At 51.8% G+C, this 22500-nt stretch overlaps 2 protein-coding genes across 2 annotated transcripts in view; one reads left to right on the top strand and one right to left on the bottom strand.

Annotated features, from left to right (window-relative positions):
• The window catches only part of tpx2 (TPX2 microtubule nucleation factor), a 475192-nt gene that overhangs the window by 146409 nt on the left and 306283 nt on the right, over positions 1 to 22500 (top strand). The gene's annotated exons all lie outside the window — the stretch shown is intronic.
• On the bottom strand, positions 11543 to 21261 carry LOC308113599 (uncharacterized protein). Its single transcript, XM_080469993.1, is given in 6 exon segments — positions 11543 to 12457; positions 14249 to 15100; positions 15144 to 15656; positions 15658 to 15941; positions 16157 to 16371; positions 20983 to 21261. Coding segments are annotated over 6 exon segments (2511 nt in total). The 5' UTR covers positions 21000 to 21261; the 3' UTR covers positions 11543 to 11827.

Here is a 22500-nt window from a genome sequence, read left to right as displayed (position 1 = left end):
AGAGAGAGAGGAATAGAAGAGAGAGAGAGAGGAATAGAAGAGAGAGAGAGAGAGGAATAGAAGAGGGAGAGAGAGGAATAGAAGAGGGAGAGAGAGGAATAGAAGAGGGAGAGAGAGGAATAGAAGAGAGAGAGGAATAGAAGAGAGAGAGAGAGGAATAGAAGAGGGAGAGAGAGGAATAGAAGAGGGAGAGAGAGGAATAGAAGAGAGAGAGGAATAGAAGAGAGAGAGAGAGGAATAGAAGAGAGAGAGAGAGAGGAATAGAAGAGGGAGAGAGAGGAATAGAAGAGAGAGAGAGAGGAATAGAAGAGGGAGAGAGAGGAATAGAAGAGAGAGAGAGAGAGGAATAGAAGAGGGAAAGAGAGAGGAATAGAAGAGGGAGAGAGAGGAATAGAAGAGAGAGAGAGAGGAATAGAAGAGGGAGAGAGAGAGGAATAGAAGAGAGAGAGAGAGAGAGGAATAGAAGAGGGAGAGAGAGAGAGGAATAGAAGAGAGAGAGAGAGGAATAGAAGAGGGAGAGAGAGAGGAATAGAAGAGAGAGAGAGAGAGGAATAGAAGAGGGAGAGAGAGAGAGGAATAGAAGAGGGAGAGAGAGAGGAATAGAAGAGAGAGAGAGAGAGAGGAATAGAAGAGGGAGAGAGAGGAATAGAAGAGAGAGAGAGAGAGGAATAGAAGAGGGAGAGAGAGAGGAATAGAAGAGAGAGAGAGAGAGAGGAATAGAAGAGGGAGAGAGAGAGGAATAGAAGAGGGAGAGAGAGAGGAATAGAAGAGGGAGAGAGAGGAATAGAAGAGAGAGAGAGAGAGGAATAGAAGAGGGAGAGAGAGATGAATAGAAGAGGGAGAGAGAGGAATAGAAGAGAGAGAGAGAGAGGAATAGAAGAGGGAGAGAGAGAGGAATAGAAGAGAGAGAGAGAGAGAGGAATAGAAGAGGGAGAGAGAGAGAGAGGAATAGAAGAGGGAGAGAGAGAGGAATAGAAGAGGGAGAGAGAGAGGAATAGAAGAGGGAGAGAGAGAGAGGAATAGAAGAGGGAGAGAGAGGAATAGAAGAGGGAGAGAGAGAGGAATAGAAGAGGGAGAGAGAGAGGAATAGAAGAGGGAGAGAGAGAGAGGAATAGAAGAGGGAGAGAGAGGAATAGAAGAGGGAGAGAGAGAGGAATAGAAGAGGGAGAGAGAGAGGAATAGAAGAGGGAGAGAGAGAGGAATAGAAGAGAGAGAGAGGAATAGAAGAGAGAGAGAGAGGAATAGAAGAGGGAGAGAGAGAGGAATAGAAGAGAGAGAGAGGAATAGAAGAGAGAGAGAGAGAGGAATAGAAGAGGGAGAGAGAGAGGAATAGAAGAGAGAGAGAGAGAGAGGAATAGAAGAGGGAGAGAGAGAGAGAGGAATAGAAGAGGGAGAGAGAGAGAGGAATAGAAGAGGGAGAGAGAGAGGAATAGAAGAGGGAGAGAGAGAGAGGAATAGAAGAGAGAGAGAGAGGAATAGAAGAGGGAGAGAGAGAGGAATAGAAGAGAGAGAGAGAGAGGAATAGAAGAGGGAGAGAGAGAGGAATAGAAGAGGGAGAGAGAGAGGAATAGAAGAGAGAGAGAGGAATAGAAGAGAGAGAGAGAGGAATAGAAGAGGGAGAGAGAGAGAGGAATAGAAGAGGGAGAGAGAGAGGAATAGAAGAGGGAGAGAGAGAGGAATAGAAGAGAGAGAGAGGAATAGAAGAGAGAGAGAGAGGAATAGAAGAGGGAGAGAGAGAGGAATAGAAGAGAGAGAGAGGAATAGAAGAGAGAGAGAGAGAGGAATAGAAGAGGGAGAGAGAGAGGAATAGAAGAGAGAGAGAGAGAGAGGAATAGAAGAGGGAGAGAGAGAGAGAGGAATAGAAGAGGGAGAGAGAGAGAGGAATAGAAGAGGGAGAGAGAGAGGAATAGAAGAGGTGGAGAGAGAGAGGAATAGAAGAGGGAGAGAGAGAGGAATAGAAGAGAGAGAGAGGAATAGAAGAGAGAGAGAGAGAGGAATAGAAGAGGGAGAGAGAGAGGAATAGAAGAGAGAGAGAGAGAGAGGAATAGAAGAGGGAGAGAGAGAGAGAGGAATAGAAGAGGGAGAGAGAGAGAGGAATAGAAGAGGGAGAGAGGAATAGAAGAGAGAGAGAGAGAGAGGAATAGAAGAGAGAGAGAGAGAGAGGAATAGAAGAGGGAGAGAGAGAGGAATAGAAGAGGGAGAGAGGAATAGAAGAGAGAGAGAGAGAGAGGAATAGAAGAGAGAGAGAGGAATAGAAGAGAGAGAGAGAGAGAGGAATAGAAGAGAGAGAGAGAGAGGAATAGAAGAGGGAGAAAGAGAGAGAGGAATAGAAGAGGGAGAGAGAGAGGAATAGAAGAGGGAGAGAGAGAGGAATAGAAGAGGGAGAGAGAGAGGAATAGAAGAGAGAGAGAGGAATAGAAGAGAGAGAGAGAGGAATAGAAGAGGGAGAGAGGAATAGAAGAGAGAGAGAGAGAGGAATAGAAGAGAGAGAGAGAGAGAGAGAGGAATAGAAGAGGGAGAGAGAGAGGAATAGAAGAGAGAGAGAGAGAGAGGAATAGAAGAGGGAGAGAGAGAGGAATAGAAGAGGGAGAGAGGAATAGAAGAGAGAGAGAGAGAGGAATAGAAGAGGGAGAGAGAGAGGAATAGAAGAGGGAGAGAGAGAGGAATAGAAGAGAGAGAGAGGAATAGAAGAGAGAGAGAGAGAGGAATAGAAGAGGGAGAGAGAGAGGAATAGAAGAGAGAGAGAGAGAGAGGAATAGAAGAGGGAGAGCGAGAGAGAGGAATAGAAGAGGGAGAGAGAGAGAGAGGAATAGAAGAGGGAGAGAGAGAGGAATAGAAGAGGGAGAGAGAGAGGAATAGAAGAGAGAGAGAGAGAGAGGAATAGAAGAGAGAGAGAGGAATAGAAGAGAGAGAGAGAGAGGAATAGAAGAGGGAGAGAGAGAGGAATAGAAGAGAGAGAGAGGAATAGAAGAGAGAGAGAGAGAGGAATAGAAGAGGGAGAGAGAGAGGAATAGAAGAGAGAGAGAGAGAGGAATAGAAGAGGGAGAGAGAGAGGAATAGAAGAGAGGGAGAGGAATAGAAGAGAGAGAGAGAGAGGAATAGAAGAGGGAGAGAGAGAGGAATAGAAGAGAGAGAGAGAGAGAGGAATAGAAGAGGGAGAGCGAGAGAGAGGAATAGAAGAGGGAGAGAGAGAGAGAGGAATAGAAGAGGGAGAGAGAGAGGAATAGAAGAGGGAGAGAGAGAGAGGAATAGAAGAGGGAGAGAGAGAGGAATAGAAGAGGTGGAGAGAGAGAGGAATAGAAGAGGTGGAGAGAGAGAGGAATAGAAGAGGGAGAGAGAGAGGAATAGAAGAGAGAGAGAGAGAGAGGAATAGAAGAGAGAGAGAGGAATAGAAGAGAGAGAGAGAGAGGAATAGAAGAGGGAGAGAGAGAGGAATAGAAGAGAGAGAGAGGAATAGAAGAGAGAGAGAGAGGAATAGAAGAGGGAGAGAGGAATAGAAGAGAGGGAGAGAGAGGAATAGAAGAGAGAGAGAGAGAGGAATAGAAGAGAGAGAGAGAGAGGAATAGAAGAGGGAGAGAGAGAGAGAGGAATAGAAGAGGGAGAGAGAGAGGAATAGAAGAGAGAGAGAGGAATAGAAGAGAGAGAGAGAGAGAGAGGAATAGAAGAGAGAGAGAGAGAGGAATAGAAGAGAGAGAGAGAGGAATAGAAGAGAGAGAGAGAGAGGAATAGAAGAGAGAGAGAGAGAGGAATAGAAGAGGGAGAGAGAGAGAGAGGAATAGAAGAGGGAGAGAGAGAGGAATAGAAGAGAGAGAGAGGAATAGAAGAGAGAGAGAGAGAGAGAGGAATAGAAGAGAGAGAGAGAGAGGAATAGAAGAGAGAGAGAGAGGAATAGAAGAGGGAGAGAGAGAGGAATAGAAGAGAGAGAGAGAGGAATAGAAGAGAGAGAGAGAGAGGAATAGAAGAGAGAGAGAGAGAGGAATAGAAGAGGGAGAGAGAGAGGAATATAAGAGGGAGAGAGAGAGGAATATAAGAGGGGGAGAGAGAGGAATAGAAGAGGGAGAGAGAAAATAGAAGAGGGGGAGAGAGAGGAATAGAAGAGGGAGAGAGAGAGGAATAGAAGAGGGGAGAGAGAGGAATAGAAGAGAGAGAGAGAGAGATGAATAGAAGAGAGAGAGAGAGAGAGAGAGAGAGAGAGAGAGAGAGAGAGGAATATAAGAGGGAGAGAGAAAGGAATAGAAGAGAGAGAGAGAGGAATAGAAGAGGGAGAGAGAGAGGAATAGAAGAGAGAGAGAGAGGAATAGAAGAGGGAGAGAGAGAGGAATAGAAGAGAGAGAGAGAGGAATAGAAGAGGGAGAGAGAGAGGAATAGAAGAGAGAGAGAGAGAGAGGAATAGAAGAGGGAGAGAGAGAGAGGAATAGAAGAGAGAGAGAGGGAGGAATAGAAGAGAGAGAGAGAGAGAGAGAGAGAGAGAGAGAGAGAGAGTGGCAGACAGGCCAGAGAAGTACAAATACTAAGAAAAGTCTATGATGAGCGTTGGTCTGATGATGAACCAATCTCAGTCTGGAGTTTAAGGGCCGTGCCGTTGTGGTGGGGTCCCGGTGCTGTGGGGGGGTCCCGGTGCTGTGGGGGGGTCCCGGTGCTGTGGGGGGGTCCTGGTGCTGTGGGGGGGTCCCGGTGCTTTGGGGGGGTCCTGGTGCTGTGGGGGGGTCCCGGTGCTGTGGGGGGGTCCCGGTGCTCTGGGGGGGTCCCGGTGCTGTGGGGGGGTCCCAGTGCTGTGGGGGGGTCCCGGTGCTGTGGGGGGGTCCTGGTGCTGTGGGGGGGTCCCGGTGCTGTGGGGGGGTCCCGGTGCTGTGGGGGGGTCCTGGTGCTGTGGGGGGGTCCCGGTGCTGTGGGGGGGTCCCAGTGCTGTGGGGGGGGTCCCGGTGCTGTGGGGGGGTCCCGGTGCTGTGGGGGGGTGGGGTAGTAGGACCGTGGTAACTCCACTCTGGGAGTCTTGGGTCTGATCCCCTGGATCCTGCTCCCCTCCTGTCAGGATCTGGTGGCTCCAGTAATGTTGTTACACAGAGAGAAAGAAAGAAAGACAAGAAACAGAAGCTCCAAATGTAGAGTTCCTCCCTTTTTTTTTTTTTTTTTTTTTTTCTTCTTTTTTTTTTTTTTCCCCGCCCTTGTCCTGTTCGGCAGCTTGGGCCAACAATATGATGTGATTCAGAGCCTTCGGAGTCAGAACAGTTTTTGGTCTTGCAACAGGGAGAGACCTGGAGTCTCCTCCTGTTGCCTTCTCCGTCAGAAGCTGGCATGGCTGCCGTACACGACCGGGGGGGAACGCTCAAAGAGAGAGAGAAGAGAAGAGAGAGAAGAAAGTCGAGGGGGGAGGGGTGAGGGGGGAGGGGGGAAGGGGGAAGGGGATAACATACAATGTCCTTGTTGTGCTACATATATTATTTGCAATAATCACACTCATCCAAATACTTTCCAACTGTTATTAGATTGAACCAGCCTGAGCAGCTCTATCTAGACAGTAAGATGATTTTCTAGATTAACCAGCCTGAGCAGCTCTATCTAGACAGTAACATGATTTCCTAGATTAAACCAGCCTGAGCAGCTCTATCTAGACAGTAACATGATTTTCTAGATTAACCAGCCTGAGCAGCTCTATCTAGACAGTAACGTGAAGCAGGAACATGAAATAACAAAGAGGCAACAACAAAAGAGGAACATGATTTTTAAAGTTTGAGCAAATGATGACAGACAACAAGCAACTTCAGAAGCACCTTTAGTGAGGAGTGGAAGTGTGTGTGTGTGTGTGTGTGTGTGTGTGTGTGTGTGTGTGTGCGTGTATGTGTGTGTGAGTGTGTGTGGCTTGTCCACTGGGTGTGGCCGGAACTGTTGTGGGGGGACCCGTGGCGACACCCCGGGGTCCGAGGCCACCGCGCCCGGACACCGCCACCCCGGCAGACAGAAGCCCCCCAGGCCCGGGGAGACCCCAGCGAACCACCCCAGAGAGCCCCGCCCCCGCCCAAAAAGCACCCGACGGAGAATGCAGAGAGGAATCCCCCCCAGGCAAGAGGGGCCCACAAGAGAAGGACAAAGGGCACAGGGCCCCAGGCCCCGACCCAAGCCGCCAAACCGAGAAAAGGCCGGAGCAGGGCCCCCGGGCCGAGCGGGCCGAGAGCCCCCCCAACCCCGGCGGCGAGTCCCACCGCACCCCCGGGAACAGGCCCACCCACCGCCCCCCCCAACCCGGCAAGGCAGAGACGGCCGCAGCCGCCGCGCCCCGGACCAGCCCCGCCCCCAGACCCAGGAAAGCGAAGCCCGGCGCAGGCCCCGGTCGGAGAACAGTCAACTCTACACCCCCAGGAGCCTCATAATCCACCCGCCCTATAACCCCTCCCCCCGGGTCTTGATTGGGAAACCCAACCCATGACCCACCCCGCACACACCCACACCCACACCCACACCCCCACCCCCACACCCACACCCACACCCACACCCACACACACACACACACACACACACACACACACACACACACACACACACACACACGGAACGGGGGGGGGGAGTGATGACTCTCGCACCCTCAGGCCGCCGGCCGGGCCCCCTCCCGGCCACCGCGGTATCCCAACCTCCACCAATCCAACAGCAAGTGGAGAAGGAGCACCGCACCCCAGCCCCCCCACAAGCGCCACGCCCGAGGGAGCGCGCCCCCCGCACTCCAGCCGCACTCACCCCGGGCCGGGGCGGGACCCCAGCGGGAGGTGCTGGGGGGAGCCACGTCTCCCGCCCTTCCCCTGCCCTATATGTGTGTTGGATGTATGTAAGGGTGTGTTTTTGTGTCTTGAAAAGGTGGATGCGATGTGTGTGTCTATGGTGCGGTTTAAAATTGGGGGGTAGCGGGGCCCGGGCGTTCTACCGCTGACAAGCGGCAGAACCCCGAAAGCGGCTTACCCCCTCAAGACCCTGCATGACTAAGTGTGGTTAAAATTGTGGGTGGTGCAAAGTCGGGGGAGGACCCAGACCGCAATTAAGTAGCCTGGACCCCCCACCTAGGCACCGCCCCACTGTTCCCTATTGTGGGGTAATATAAGGTGAGGTAAGGCAGGGAGGGTTCTGAGGGAGGGGGTCCCCCCGTCGCTAGGACCTTGGCCCAGCTGGACCCCCCGCGCTGCCCCACCCCACCCCCCGAGCGGCCGGCCTAGGACCCGGGGGGCCACACCCCCCCAAACAAGGCGCCGCAAGGGGACCCGGGCAGGGAGCCCCCACCCCACCCAACGGCCAGACAGCAGAGTCCGAGACCCGCAGGGCCCAGTGCGAGCCCAGCCGGAGGCCAGTGGCCAGGGCACCCCCCCTCATTCGCCCACTCCACACAGCCCCACACCCCAGCCCACACACCCCAACCCACACACCCCAACCCACACACACACGCACACGCACACCCCTATCAGGCCCTGGAGGTCACTCTCAGTTAACCGTCCATCCAGAACCCGGAGCCCCCCCCCGTACCCCGCTCCCCCCAATCCGGGAATGAGGCAGACCCGGAGCGCGGCAGCAGGGGCCAACCCGCCCCACCGGGGGAGGGGGCCAGAGGGAGGACCCACCCCCAGCGCCGCAGCGGGCACCCCCACCGGGAAGGGGGAGGCCCCGCACCCCCAGGGCCCGGACAACCCGCCCCCAACCCCCCCCCAGTCGACAGCCCAGCCGGGGCCCGACGCCCAGCCCCCCCATCCCACCCCAGCGGGCCCGACCCCGGCCCAGAGCAGAGCCCCCCCCCCCAGAGTTCCTCCCTTTAACGGGAGAGAGGAAATCCCCTCAGCAGTCTAGGCCTAGAGCAGCTCAACTTAGTGCTCCTATTCTATTCCTAATGAGAAGCTCTATCAAAGAGGAAGCTTTTTAGTCTCCTCTTAAATAAACTAATGGTGTGGGCCCTTCGGACCGAGGCTGCTAGTTGATTCCAGAGTAAAGGAGCCATATGGCTGAAACTCCTGCCTCCTCTTTTACTTTGAAGGACTTTAGGGATTACCAACAGTCCTGCATCCTCAGAGCCAAGGGCTCGTGGAGGGTGAGACCCTTCTAGAAGTTTCTCCATATAGGACGGAGCCTGGTGATGAAGAGTTTTAGATGTGATCAGAAGGATGTTGAATTCTATTCTAGATTTGATGTGAAGCCAGTGTAAGGATGCTAAGACTGGGGAGATGTGCTCTCTTCTTCCAGTTCTGGTTAGTAAACCTGCAGCAGCGTTCTGCTCTAGCTGGAAGATCCTAACAGAGGAGTTTGGACATCCTGACATTAGGGAGTTACAATCATCTCATCTTGAAGTCACAAAGGCAGGAAGCATTTGTTCTGCATCTTTGAAGGACAAGAAGTTTCTCATTTTTGCAATATTCCTTAGATGGAAGAAGGCTGTCCTGGAGACATGTTTAACATGGGACATAAAGGACAGATCCTGATCAGAAATAACACCCAGGTTCCTAATATCACTGTTAGAGGTTAAGGTAATATTATCTAAGGTAATCAGACTATCTGAAAAATACAGGAAGTACTGATTGGACTAATACAGGAAGTACTGATTGGACTAATACATGAAGTACTGATTGGACTAATACAGGAAGTACTGATTGGACTAATACATGAAGTACTGATTGGACTAATACAGGAAGTACTGATTGGACTAATACATGAAGTACTGATTGGACTAATACATGAAGTACTGATTGGACTAATACAGGAAGTACCTATTGAAACACTTTTCAGAAAAGGAAAGGAAGCATGAACAAACTGCAATCCGCATTTTTACTTTATGTAAATACTCTGCTGTGATTCCTTAATAGTGCTTGCTTTATGTTCAATGTCTATTTTGGAGTTATAGCCCCCCCCCCCCCCCCGGAGAAAACTCCACCAGCCGCCACTGGTACCAAGTCCAGGAGAATATTGTAGCAGCCGCTGTGAGGTGGGGGGTGGGGGGTGGGGTCATGGGAACTGCTCCGCCAACTTGGTTGATATGTTGTCCTGGTTACCTGTTCTAGTTCCATGTCTGAGTTGTTCTATTATTGTCTAGTGATCGGTTGTGTTGTCTCGTCTCTAAACGATCGGTGGGCGTTATTTGTGACACCCTGAGCTGAGGTGAGGTTGCGGCTGAGCACCCCCCCCCCCCCTCTCAGCGGAGCATATATGCTGATTCAATAAAGAGCTTCCTGAGCATTCCTGGTTCTCCTGGTTCTCCTGGTTCTCCTGGTTCCTGTATGCGCTCTGCAGCGCTACAGTACGGACTGGGAGTCATGACACCACCAGGGAAACCTTGTTCTGATTGGCTCTACTGAGCATGTGCACAACTACTGGTTACTACCAACATGATGACCAGGAGCCAATGCAACGACCTAGATTAACATGCCAGGATATCTTTTACCTAGATTAACTAACCCAGACATTCTGGATCCTGATCAGCATTAACAGGAAGCAGGTTCTCACCTCACTAGTTCAACCAGAGTTTCCCTCCAGGATCAGAGCGTTCACATGAAAGGGGCGGAGCTTGCAGCGTGTGACCAATCACAGAGGGAGAACCCCTGCAGAGCAGCTGACTCTACCATAGAGCAGCAGTTAATCTCTGAGATTATGAAGAATTCCAACCCATCCAGCAGCTCAAAGCAACACTGCTGCTGCAGCCAGAACCAGAACCTTCCTGACTTGTTAATGCTGACTTGGTGAGATTAGAGCAGATTAATTCATGGGACAATAGAACCAGAGTCACTTTCACTTTATTCCAGCAGAACGGTTCCAGGCAGAGCTTCCTCACTGCTCTTCTTTTACTTTACATTTTACCTCCACTGGTTCTGAGGCGGAGGTTCTGAGGCGGAGGTTCTGAGGCGGAGGTTCTGAGGAGGAGGTTCTGAGGCGGAGGTTCTGAGGCGGAGGTTCCTCCGTGTGAGTGTGGTTCCTGTTGGAATATTAATTCATCACCGTGACGACAGGAGAAGTTCTGCTTCCATTAATTCATGGTTCTGCAGTTCTGTCAGCGTCAGCATTATTATTAACTCATTATTCCAGATTAACCCTTGTGGAGCCAAACAGACCTGGAACAAGTCAAGAACCAGAACAAGAACCAGAACCAGAACAAGAACCAGAACCAGAACCAGAACCAGAAACTCCTTCAAAGCTCAGTGACCAGGATTTATTGGGTTCTGTCAAAAAGATGGTTCCAAATACTTTCCCCTTTCTTCTCCGCTGCAGCTCAGCTCTAAAACTGTGTTGTATTTGATCCATCCATCATCCATCATCCATCATCCATCATCCATCATCCATCATCCATCCATCCATCATCCATCATCCATCATCATCCATCCATCATCCATCCATCATCCATCCATCCATCATCCATCCATCATCCATCATCCATCTTCTTTCCCTCTTAGTCTGCTTGGGGGGCCGTGGCAGTATAGAGCAGAGGAGTCCAGACCTCTCTGTCCCCCACAGCTTCTTCCAGCTCTTCTGGGGTTAGAACCCCGAGACCAGAGACCAGACCAGAGATATGATCTCTCCAGAGTCCTGGACCCACCTCAGTCCTCCTCCCAGACCAGACCAGAGATATGATCTCTCCAGAGTCCTGGACCCACCTCAGTCCTCCTCCCAGTTGGACGTGCCTGGTAGACCTCTAAAGGGAGGCCACCAGGGGGCGTCCTCATCACATGAACCACCTCTCATTGTGGAGGAGCAGTGGCTCCACTTTGAGTCTCTCCTGATGGCTGAGCTCCTCACTCTGTCACTCCATCACTCCATCACTCTGTCACTCCATCACTCTGTCACTCCATCACTCTGTCACTCCATCACTCTGTCACTCCATCACTCCATCACTCCATCACTCCATCACTCTGAAGCTATGAACGGTTGGTGTCCAGACCTCCGAACGACACTCTTTTCTCTTGTTCTTAAGACCCACAGACGATCTTATCCTGGTGTTCTGGAACCCTTTGAACTACCTGCTCATTAGACATTATCCACTGAACCGATGTGCTTCAGCTTTTACACCAATTAGAAAAGCAAAAAGTCTTTGGTTGAACATTTTTAATAAAATAATTAATTGTTCTACATAATTGGTTTTACTGCATGAGGAAAAACATCAGAAAGCAAAAGAAAAACAATCATGTCTGAACCCCAAAACCCCCAAACCCTCTGACCCCCAGCCCTCTGACCCCCAGCCCTCGGACCCCCAGCCCTCCCCTGACCCCCAGCCCTCTGACCCCCAGCCCTCCCCTGACCCCCAGCCCTCTGGCCCCCAGCCCTCGGACCCCCAGCCCTCCCCTGACCCCCAGCCCTCCCCTCTGACCCCCAGCCCTCTGACCCCCAGCCCTCCCCTGACCCCCAGCCCTCCCCTGACCCCCAGCCCTCTGACCCCCAGCCCTCCCCTGACCCCCAGCCCTCTGGCCCCCAGCCCTCGGACCCCCAGCCCTCCCCTGACCCCCAGCCCTCCCCTGACCCCCAGCCCTCGGACCCCCAGCCCTCCCCTGACCCCCAGCCCTCCCCTGACCCCCAGCCCTCTGACCCCCAAAATGAACAGAAGAGGAAGTGTCCTCGTGGAGAACCAGTGCTAGCATAGCTTACTCTGTTTTGATTTCTAAACTGAAACTCAGGGTAGAACCAAGTTCTTGGAGCTTTTTGTTCTCTGAAATCTGGGACCTGGTCAACCCGCCGTGGGGCCCGGACTTCTCCTTCAGAGCACCGTGCCTGTTCATCACGAGCGAGCATCAGATCGGCGCTCCTTCACCACCGAGTCCGACATGACGTCACACGCAGCTCTTCATCGAGCCGTCGAACTCAGAACACTTGTGGAGGAAGGTCAGCTCACGCCACTCGTCATGAGCGTCTCATGGAGAAGGCTTCTCACCGTCTTAATGCGGACACGGTGTTTCAGGTCTTTAGAGTTCCCACAGGGCAGCTTGCTCCTGGTTGCTGGACCGCTGTGTCTTCTGCAGGGTTGTTGATCTCCTGCAGCAGTCTTGGCTCCGGATCCTTTCTTACCAGGCGGCTCCGTCAGTGCATGCCCTACCCAGGTACTGGACTTGGCTTCAGGACTGCAACATTGACACATGGTGCGTTTCCTAGTCCGGCCCAGCCGACGAGCATTTGGCAAGATGGCCGTGTCTCCTGACCGATCCTCGTCTCGGGGTTCTATGAAGGCCAGCGCTGACCTTCTGTCACATGGTGGTTTCCTGCTTCTGGAGGTTTGAGGTGAAAGGCACGCAGGTGTTTGTGAAGGTGAGACCAACAGGTCGTCGGCTTGCCGTGGCCTCAGATCTTCCAGGGCAGAGCCTGGTTCTCGCTCCTCGTCATGTGGAGGAGGAGCTGCTTCATCAATCCTCTGCAGGACCACCCGAACATCAGCTGTGACCCCGTGGATCTGCCGGAGCTGAGCATTCATCAGCGGAGAGGACTCCGCAGTCCACATGTGAGCACAACTGGTGGAGATCTGCAGGCAGGAACACAGCAAACACTGTCAGAGGGCACAAACTCAGCCGTCGGATCGTCTGAAGAACATCAAGGAAACATTAAAGAATCCTTTCACCTTTACATTTGTGTTGTTGTGTATTGATTTCAGAACTTTCTAAAAGTAGAAGAGGAGGCAGAACACCTGGTACCTGCTGCCCCCTGGAGGTTTTCTACAGAACACCTGGTTCTCAGTGCTGCCCCCTGGAGGTTCCTAGGTTTTCTACCAGTAGAATGGAGGCGGAGCTTCCCACTCTCAGGCTCCTCCAATGAGGAAGCAGCTCCCAGGTTCGGTAGGGAGGCTGACTCAGTCTCTACTTTTCTATTTAATGAAGCTACAGTGAAGCTGCTTCACCCTGGACCATTTTCTAGTCCAGCTGATGGAGGGTCAGACTGATGGAGGTTTAGACTGATGGAGGGTCAGACTGATGGAGGGTCAGACTGATGGAGGGTCAGACTGATGGAGGTTTAGACTGATGGAGGTTTAGACTGATAGGAGGGTTAGACTGATGGAGGTTTAGACTGATAGAGGATCAGACTGATGGAGGGTTAGACTGATGGAGGTTTAGACTGATGGAGGTTTAGACTGATAGAGGGTCAGACTGATGGAGGGTCAGACTGATGGAGGGTTAGACTGATGGAGGGTCAGACTGATGGAGGTTTAGACTGATGGAGGTTTAGACTGATAGAGGATCAGACTGATGGAGGGTTAGACTGATGGAGGTTTAGACTGATGGAGGTTTAGACTGATAGAGGGTCAGACTGATGGAGGTTTAGACTGATGGAGGGTTAGACTGATGGAGGGTTAGACTGATGGAGGGTTAGACTGATAGGAGGGTTAGACTGATGGAGGTTTAGACTGATAGAGGGTCAGACTGATGGAGGGTCAGACTGATGGAGGGTCAGACTGATGGAGGGTTAGACTGATAGAGGGTCAGACTGATGGAGGGTCAGACTGATGGAGGGTCAGACTGATGGAGGGTTAGACTGATGGAGGGTCAGACTGATGGAGGGTTAGACTGATGGAGGGTTAGACTGATGGAGGTTTAGACTGATGGAGGTTTAGACTGATGGAGGGTCAGACTGATGGAGGGTTAGACTGATGGAGGTTTAGACTGATGGAGGTTTAGACTGATGGAGGGTTAGACTGATGGAGGGTCAGACTGATGGAGGGTCAGACTGATGGAGGGTCAGACTGATGGAGGGTTAGACTGATGGAGGGTCAGACTGATGGAGGGTCAGACTGATGGAGGGTCAGACTGATGGAGGGTCAGACTGATGGAGGGTTAGACTGATGGAGGTTTAGACTGATAGGAGGGTTAGACTGATGGAGGTTTAGACTGATGGAGGTTTAGACTGCCCTCCCTGAACATTAAGTGTTGAACAGGAAGTTTGTGATGTGAGCCTCCTGCAATGAGCTGACCTCTGTCTGCTGAATTGAGTGGAAATTCCCTACCCCCTTCCCAAGACCGGGTCTGAATCCCTACGACCTACCCAATCTGTCTCTCTGTCCTCTCCTTTCGTCTCCATCTATCCTCTAACCCCAACTGGAACAACAGGAAGTCTCCTCCTCTGATTCTGGTTCTACGGATTTCTTCCTGTTAAAGGGGAGTTTTTGTCTTTACAGTTGCTTATGCTTGCTCAGGTGGAATTGTTGAGTTTTCTCAGTAAAAGTACCTTGAAATAAATGTGTTGTATTTGGCGCTATACAAATGAAATTGAATTGAAATGAACAGTGATAACGGTTAAAATCAGGACAAAGTCGTTGTCTTACATTCATGCTGTTCTCCGTCTCTCTGCTCTGGTCTCCAGGACTCTCCGTCTCTCTGCTCTGGTCTCCAGGACTCTCCGTCTCTCTGCTCTGGTCTCCAGGACTCTTCGTCTCTCTGCTCTGGTCTCCAGGACTCTCCGTCTCTCTGCTCTGGTCTCCAGGACTCTTCGTCTCTCTGCTCTGGTCTCCAGGACTCTTCGTCTCTCTGCAGCTCTGGTCTCCAGGACTCTCCGTCTCTCTGCTCTGATCTCCAGGACTCTCCGTCTCTCTGCTCTGGTCTCCAGGACTCTCCGTCTCTCTGCTCTGGTCTCCAGGACTCTCCGTCTCTCTGCTCTGAGCACCAGGACCCTTCGTCTCTCTGCTCTGAGCACCAGGACTCTCCGTCTCTCTGCTCTGGTCTCCAGGACTCTCCGTCTCTCTGCTCTGGTCTCCAGGACTCTCCGTCTCTCTGCTCTGAGCACCAGGACTCTCCGTCTCTCTGCTCTGGTCTCCAGGACTCTTCGTCTCTCTGCAGCTCTGATCTCCAGGACTCTTCGTCTCTCTGCAGCTCTGATCTCCAGGACTCTTCGTCTCAGTGCTCTGGTCTCCAGGACTCTTCGTCTCTCTGCTCTGGTCTCCAGGACTCTTCGTCTCTGCATCCACGTCCAGAATGTTGGGCTGGTTGCCCCCATGGTGAGAAGCTGGCCAGGTCCGTTCAGGTTGTCCTCTTCTGTTGGAGCCGCTCGAGTCCGCCCGCTCCTTCACCTTTCCCTGCACCACACAGTGGGACACCGTGGGACGTTGAGCTGGACTGGGATTTGGGGGGACTATATGAGACAAAGATGACGTTGTCTTCATCGGGCGGAGTGGCTGATCCTGTGTGATGAGGAGGTTCCTCCTCATCACACAGGTCAATCACCTCGTCCACCTCACCGAGGGTTCTCCGCTCCGTCCGTCTCTTTGCCACGGCTCCGTCCACAGGAGGAGAACAAACGGCCAGGGTTGGATTCAATTCAGAGCCATTTATTGGACTCGTGGCTTGAAATGACAAGTTGTTGTTTTTGGCCACAAAAAACACTTTCCCGTTGCACATGAGCAAAGTGTTTTTCTGTCCCTGACTGGGCGCAGACAGAACTTCTCTGACGGCTTCTTGCTGAGCGTTGACTCTTTCTCTCTCAGACAAAGCCTGAAGGATGTCAGACACCACAGACTGAGAAGCAGCAGCAGCAATGTGTTCTTCTTCGATCACCCACCTTCTCGGGAGGGCAGGTCCTTCTGCACCGTTGTTCTTGCTGGATTGAAGGCATGCTTCTTTAAAACAGCACCCGCCCTGGTGGTCCGTTTGAAAGAAGTTGGAAGAATGAGAAGGTTTCCCATTCACAACTGCTGAGTCGCCCAGTTCTTCAACCACCCACCTCGTAGGACTGTTTGGGTCTGTGTGAAACCTTTGGGATCAGTTTCAAATGTGGTTTTGCTCCAGAAGTCTGTCTACATGTCGTGGGAAGCGGTCTGACTGAGCCCACGCTGGATTCTACTGGTGGACTCACACCAGGACTGATAGTGGTCACAGGAGACACAAAGACCACATTGAGGGCACCTGGAGTGGAGGAGGGGGTTCCCTGTGACGTAACAATCTGAGTCTTGATACCTTGGGGCAGTTGAGATTCTGGAACGGTCCACATCTGTGTATTGGGTGGAAAAATGTGAAGGTACTGTCCTTTGGGGAGAGCAGGAGAATTAACGGTGACTGGGAGCTGAGTCGGGCGTTGAAAGGTTTCCCCACAAGTTGTGACAAATGTTGTCTTTGGAGGGACTTTGGACAAAACACTGACAGCCTCCTGCTGCTGCTGCTGCTGCTGCTGCTGCTGCTGCTGCTGCTGCTGCTTGATGAGTAACCTACTGAGGCCTGGATCTACTAGGGTGGACGGGGACCTTCACAGAGGACACTGTGCTGCTGCATGGCGTCACGGCAGCAGGACCCACAGTACGCTTCGGAGCTAAGTGATGGGGCTCCATGGCTGCTTTTGGTTTGCTTGTCTGAGTTTGGACATATTGTCTCGTTGACCATTTGGACAGGAATGAGTTTCATTATTCTCTTTCCATCAGCTCCAATTGCAGGCATTGCCTGGTAGAAGACCCCCGTCCCACTGCAACACAAAACAGCAAAGACATATCAGGTTTAGGATGCATTCGACGTCTGAACGTGGTCAACCAAGTGATAAAAGTCAGAACTCTACCATCATAATCCAAACTCAAAGGTTTGACTGCAGCACAGACCAAAGGTCCAGAACCCTCCAACAAGAAGCTTGGTCTGTCCAACAGAAGTTCTCCTGCTGTGACGTCAACCCCCTTGCTGTCAGACATTAGGTGACTGATCTGTGATCAGTTAGGTGTCTCTGCTTGTCAATACTGGCCAATCAGATCAGCACGACTGCACTAAGTCACGCCCACCAGCTGCATGAGTGTGTCAACAAAGTGTGGAGTGTTTAGTGAGTCCTACTTACGCCTTGTTTGCATAAAAAAACTGCTTGTTTCAAAACGTCGACCTACATTTTAAACATCTCGTGTGTCAACAGGGAAAAAAAAACCTTTCTGAGGTACCAACAACATCCCAGCTGCAGGGTGAGGGTCAGATTAGGATTAGGATTAAGGTTAGGATTAGGGTTGGAGTTAGGAGGGTTAGGGATCGAGGAGACAGGCACCGTGATGTAGCATGAAGTGAGGCTGATGTTTCAAGGTGTGAACACCAACCTGACGGTAGAACAGGTCGTGTCCTGAAAACCCAAACCCATCTTACAGGTGGGGTTCACCAAATATTCAACCTCTGGCTCCCCCAGTGCTTCATCCTGTACTTTAAGCAGTCTGCCATTGTTTCTGTCACAAACTAAGCCACGCCCAGCTGTCTAAACCCTCGTTTCCACTGAGCAGCATGTGCCGGTACTGTACGGTACAGTTAAGCTGTGGTTTCTTCACGCAGTACATGCTGGAGCAAGAGGGTACAGTACTACAAAGCGCACCCAGATCACAACTGTGTGGCAGGGTCCCACGCAGTACGGTCAGAATGTCCTCTCTCTCTCTCTCTCTCTCTCTCTCTCTCTCTCTCTCTCTCTCTCTCTCTCTCTCTCTCTCTCTCTCTCTCATCTCTCTCTCCTCTCTCTCTCTCTCTCTCTCTCTCTCTCTCTCTCTCTCTCTCTCTCTCTCTCTCTCTCTCTACTCTCTCTCTCTCTCTCTCTCTCTCTCTCTCTCTCTCTCTCTCTCTCTCTCTCTCTCTCCCTCTCTCTCTCCTCTCTCTCTCTCTCTCTCTCTCTCTCTCTCTCTCTCCTCTCTCTCTCTCTCTCTCTCTCACTCTCGGCTCCTGGGGGTGTAGAGTTGACTGTCCTCCCGACCGGGGCCTGCGCCGGCCTTCGCTTTCCTGGTCTGGGGGCGGGTCTGGTCCGGGGCGCGGCGGCTGGGGCCGTTGGGGGGGGGCGGTGGGTGGGCCTGTTCCCGGGGGTGCGGCGGGGACTCGCCGTCGGGGTTGGGGGGGCTCTCGGCACCGCTCGGCCCGGGGGGCCCTGCTCCGGCCTTTTCTCGGCTTGGTGGCTTGGGTCGGGGCCTGGGGCCCTGTGCCCTTTATCCTTCTCTTGTGGGCCCCTCTTGCCTGGGGGGGATTCCTCTCTGCATTCTCCGTCGTGTGCTTTTTGGGCGGGGGGCGTGGCTCTCTGGGGTGGTTCGCTGGGGTCTCCCCGGGCCTGGGGGGCTGCCGTCTGCCGGAGGGTGGCGGTGTCCGGGCCCGATGACCTCGGGCCCCGGGGTCTCGCCACGGGTCCCCCCACAACAGTTCCTGGGCACACCCAAGTGGACAAGCCACACAACACACACACACACACACACACACACACACACACACACACACACACACACACACACACACACACACACACACACACACACACACACACACACACACACAATCTTACTGTCTAGATAGAGCTGCTCAGGCTGGTTAATCTAAGAAACAGTTATAAAGTATTTGGATCAGTGTGATAACTGCAAATAATATATGTAGCACAACAAGGATATTGTATGTTGTCCCCCTCATCATATTGTTGGCCCAAGCTGCCGAACAGGACAAGGCAAGGAAAAAAATAATAATAATTAAAAAAAAAAAAAAAGAAAAAAAAAAAAGAATGTAGGCGGGGTTGTGAAGGACGCGGGGACACCTGGAGACGTCAGAGTGGTTCCCTTGGACACAGTGAAACCTTCTCCTTGTGAACAGCAACGTCCAGCTCCTGCTAAAGCTCCGCCTCCTGTTACTGAGAGGAGGAGCTCCTGCTGAAGCCCCGCCCCTCCTGTTACTGAGAGGAAGAGCTCCTGCTGAAGCTCCGCCTCCTGTTACTGAGAGGAGGGGCTCCTGCTGAAGCTCCGCCTCCTGTTACTGAGAGGAGGAGCTCCTGCTGAAGCCCCGCCCCCTCTGTTACTGAGAGGAGGAGCTGCTGCTAAAGCTCCGCCCCTCCTGTTACTGAGAGGAGGAGCTGCTGCTGAAGCCCCGCCCCTCCTGTTACTGAGAGGAGGAGCTGCTGCTGAAGCTCCGCCTCCTGTTACTGAGAGGAGGAGCTCCTGCTGAAGCTCCGCCCCTCCTGTTACTGAGAGGAGGAGCTCCTGCTGAAGCTCCGCCCCTCCTGTTACTGAGAGGAGGAGCTGCTGCTGAAGCCCCGCCTCTCCTGTTACTGAGAGGAGGAGCTGCTGCTGAAGCCCCGCCCCACAGACCCCTTCCTTAGTGCTAGCTACCCCAACGGAGGGGTAGCGGAAAATCGGAGCTGGTGGTCGCAGTTTTTTCCGTACAACCACAACTTTTTCAGTGAGACCACATGAAAACCTGTCCCGCCCTGCAACGTCCCGGGACAGAAAGTGAGGGGGGACCACGGCTTATGGTACAGTACGGTACAATGAGGTGTGTGTTTTCATGTGTTTCCACTGACAAAAGTTGTGGATGGTACTGAAAGTATCGTAACCAACTGTTGCCAATTTTTGTCACCCCTCCGTTGAAGTAGTGAGCACTTCAGAACGGTTCCAGAAGGAGGAGCTACAACGCAGCCGTCTGCTGATTGGTCAGTGATGAGCCACTCTGGACAAGCAGCAATATCTAAATATTTCCTTGCTGTATAAACCCTCCCTTGTTGTGGTTTATTGAAATGTGGGTGCTCCACTGCCCCCTGGTATGCAGACGAGGTGCAGACGCTCCTCTCAGTAACAATATAGTCCTCTCGATCCCTCTGCAGGACTATATCCACTATGGGGGCCCTTTAGCTTCCAGTCCAGCCGTCAACTTCTCCAGTTGGATTCCATCATTCAAGTCGCATCCTGCTCACGTTTCAGTTGGTGTACGGCAGGAGCCTGAGTGCTAGGAGCTCTGCACAGTGCACCATCAGCAGCCTTCCTAATGAAGCCGCCGATCGATCAGAAAACCTCCAGCTTCAATCAGCAGCAGACCTGTTATCACAATTCCAATTATGTAGACGTCTTCCACGTCCTCAACGGAAAGAATGGACAGACACACGACCCTCCAGCTCTCCCAGGAGTCCAACGTGTATCCGGCAGCAAATGTTCCGTCTGGACAGGCGGGCTCTCCTCTGACAATTCTTTTTGTCCATTGCCCAACTGTCTTAATGAGTACCTGCTCATTGCCCAACTGTCTTAATGAGTACCTGCTCATTGCCCAACTGTCTTAATGAGTACCTGCTCATTGCCCAACTGTCTTAATGAGTACCGGCCCATTGCCCAACTGTCTTAATGAGTACCCGGCCCATTGCCCAACTGTCTTAATGAGTACCGGCCCATTGCCCAACTGTCTTAATGAGTACCGGCCCATTGCCCAACTGTCTTAATGAGTACCGGCTCATTGCCCAACTATCTTAATGAGTACCGGCCCATTGCCCAACTCTCTTAATGAGTACCGGCCCATTGCCCATTGCCCTTACTTCTGTAGTGATGAAAGGTTTAGAAAGATGAGTCAGAAACTTAATCACCTCTTTTTTACATACGGGGAGAGCAGACAACAACCCCCTGCTACACTCTGTCCTAGTCCTGGACAACTCGGTCCTGGACCCCCTGCTACACTCTGTCGTAGTCCTCCTGGACACTTGGTCCTGGTCCCCCTGCTACACTCTGTCCTAGTCCTCCTGGACACTCGGTCCTGGACCCCCTGCTACACTCTGTCCTAGTCCTCCTGGTCACTTGGTCCTTGTCCCCCTGCTACACTCTGTCCTAGTCCTCCTGGACACTTGGTCCTGGTCCCCCCTGCTACACTCTGTCCTAGTCCTCCTGGACACTTGGTCCTGGTCCCCCCTGCTACACTCTGTGCTAGTCCTCCTGGACACTTGGTCCTGGTCCCCCCTGCTACACTCAGTCCTGGTCCTGTTAGACACTTTGTCCTGGTCCACCTGGACACCCTGTCATGACGTCAGACTCAGGTCATCTTAGTGCAGGAGGGTCTACAGCTGCCTCACCTGCAGACAACAGGTGGGGTCGTACTGGCCCTGCTTATTTTCTACATAGACAGACGGTGATGCCAGTACCGCGCGCTCTCACTCACACACACACACAACACACACACACACACACACACACACACACACACACACACACACACACACACACACACACACACACACAACACACACAACACACACACACACACACACACACACACACACACACACACACACACACACACACACACACACACACACACACACACACATCTTAGATCTCTGTACCTGAGAGCTGTCTCCATGTCTTCTGCTGAAGGTGTATGATCGATCGGACTGTGATCGCTGTATGATCGATTAGTGTGTGTGTGAGATCGATGGGTGATTAATCGGCAGCCCGGTGTCTCGTGGAGCGGAGCTCCGCGCTCTCAGCCGTTCTTCTCGACCTTCAGTTTCTCGCGGCTCTTCTGCGGATTATTTGCAGATAATCTGAGTTTCAATGTTTGTTTTGATCGTTTTCGCTCCTGATTATTTCTACGGATCGTTACCCACTTCCCATCTCGGCTACCGTTGCTTCCGCTTCCTGATGACGTCAGACTGTAGAGCTATAGAATTAGAAAATAATTTTTGTTCTATTATCTCTAATACTACAGTGAAACTCACTGCTGCAGAGCTCTACTCTCACAACACACTAACACACACCAACACACACTAACAACCACTAACACACACCAACACACACTAACAACCACTAACACACACCAACACACACCAACAACACTAACACACACCAACAACCACTAACACACACACAACCACTAACAACCACAACACACACTAACAACCACTAACACACACTAACACCACTAACACACACCAACACACCAACACCACTAACACACACCAACACCACTAACACACACTAACAACACAACACACACCAACACACACCAACCACTAACACACACCAACAACCACTAACAACCACCAACACACACTAACAACACTAACACACACTAACAACCACCAACACACACTAACAACCACTAACACACACTAACAACCACTAACACACACCAACACACACTAACAACCACTAACACACACCAACACACACCAACAACCACTAACACACACCAACAACCACTAACAACACCAACACACACTAACAACCACTAACACACACTAACAACCACCAACACACACTAACAACCACTAACACACACTAACAACCACCAACACACACTAACAACCACCAACACACACTAACAACCACTAACACACACTAACAACCACCAACACACACTAACAACCACTAACACACACTAACAACCACTAACACACACAACACACACTAACAACCACTAACACACCAACACACACCAACAACCACTAACACACACACAACACTAACAACCACCAACACACACTAACAACCACTAACACACACTAACAACCACCAACACACACTAACAACCACTAACACACACTAACAACCACCAACACACACTAACAACCACCAACACACACTAACAACCACAACACACACTAACAACCACCAACACACACTAACAACCACTAACACACACCAACACACACTACACACACCAACAACCACTAACACACACCAACACACACTAACACACACTAACAACCACTAACACACACTAACACACACCAACACACACTAACACACACTACAAACCACTAACACACACCAACACACACCAATAACCACTAACACACACCAACAACCACTAACAACCACTAACACACACCAACACACACTAACACACACCAACAACC

This window comes from Lipophrys pholis (genome assembly GCF_963383615.2).
Source record: "Lipophrys pholis genome assembly, chromosome: 8".
NCBI classification, from domain to species: domain Eukaryota; kingdom Metazoa; phylum Chordata; class Actinopteri; order Blenniiformes; family Blenniidae; genus Lipophrys; species Lipophrys pholis.
Note: the sequence above shows the minus strand (reverse complement) of the source record. Positions and strands in the feature narration are given on the sequence as shown.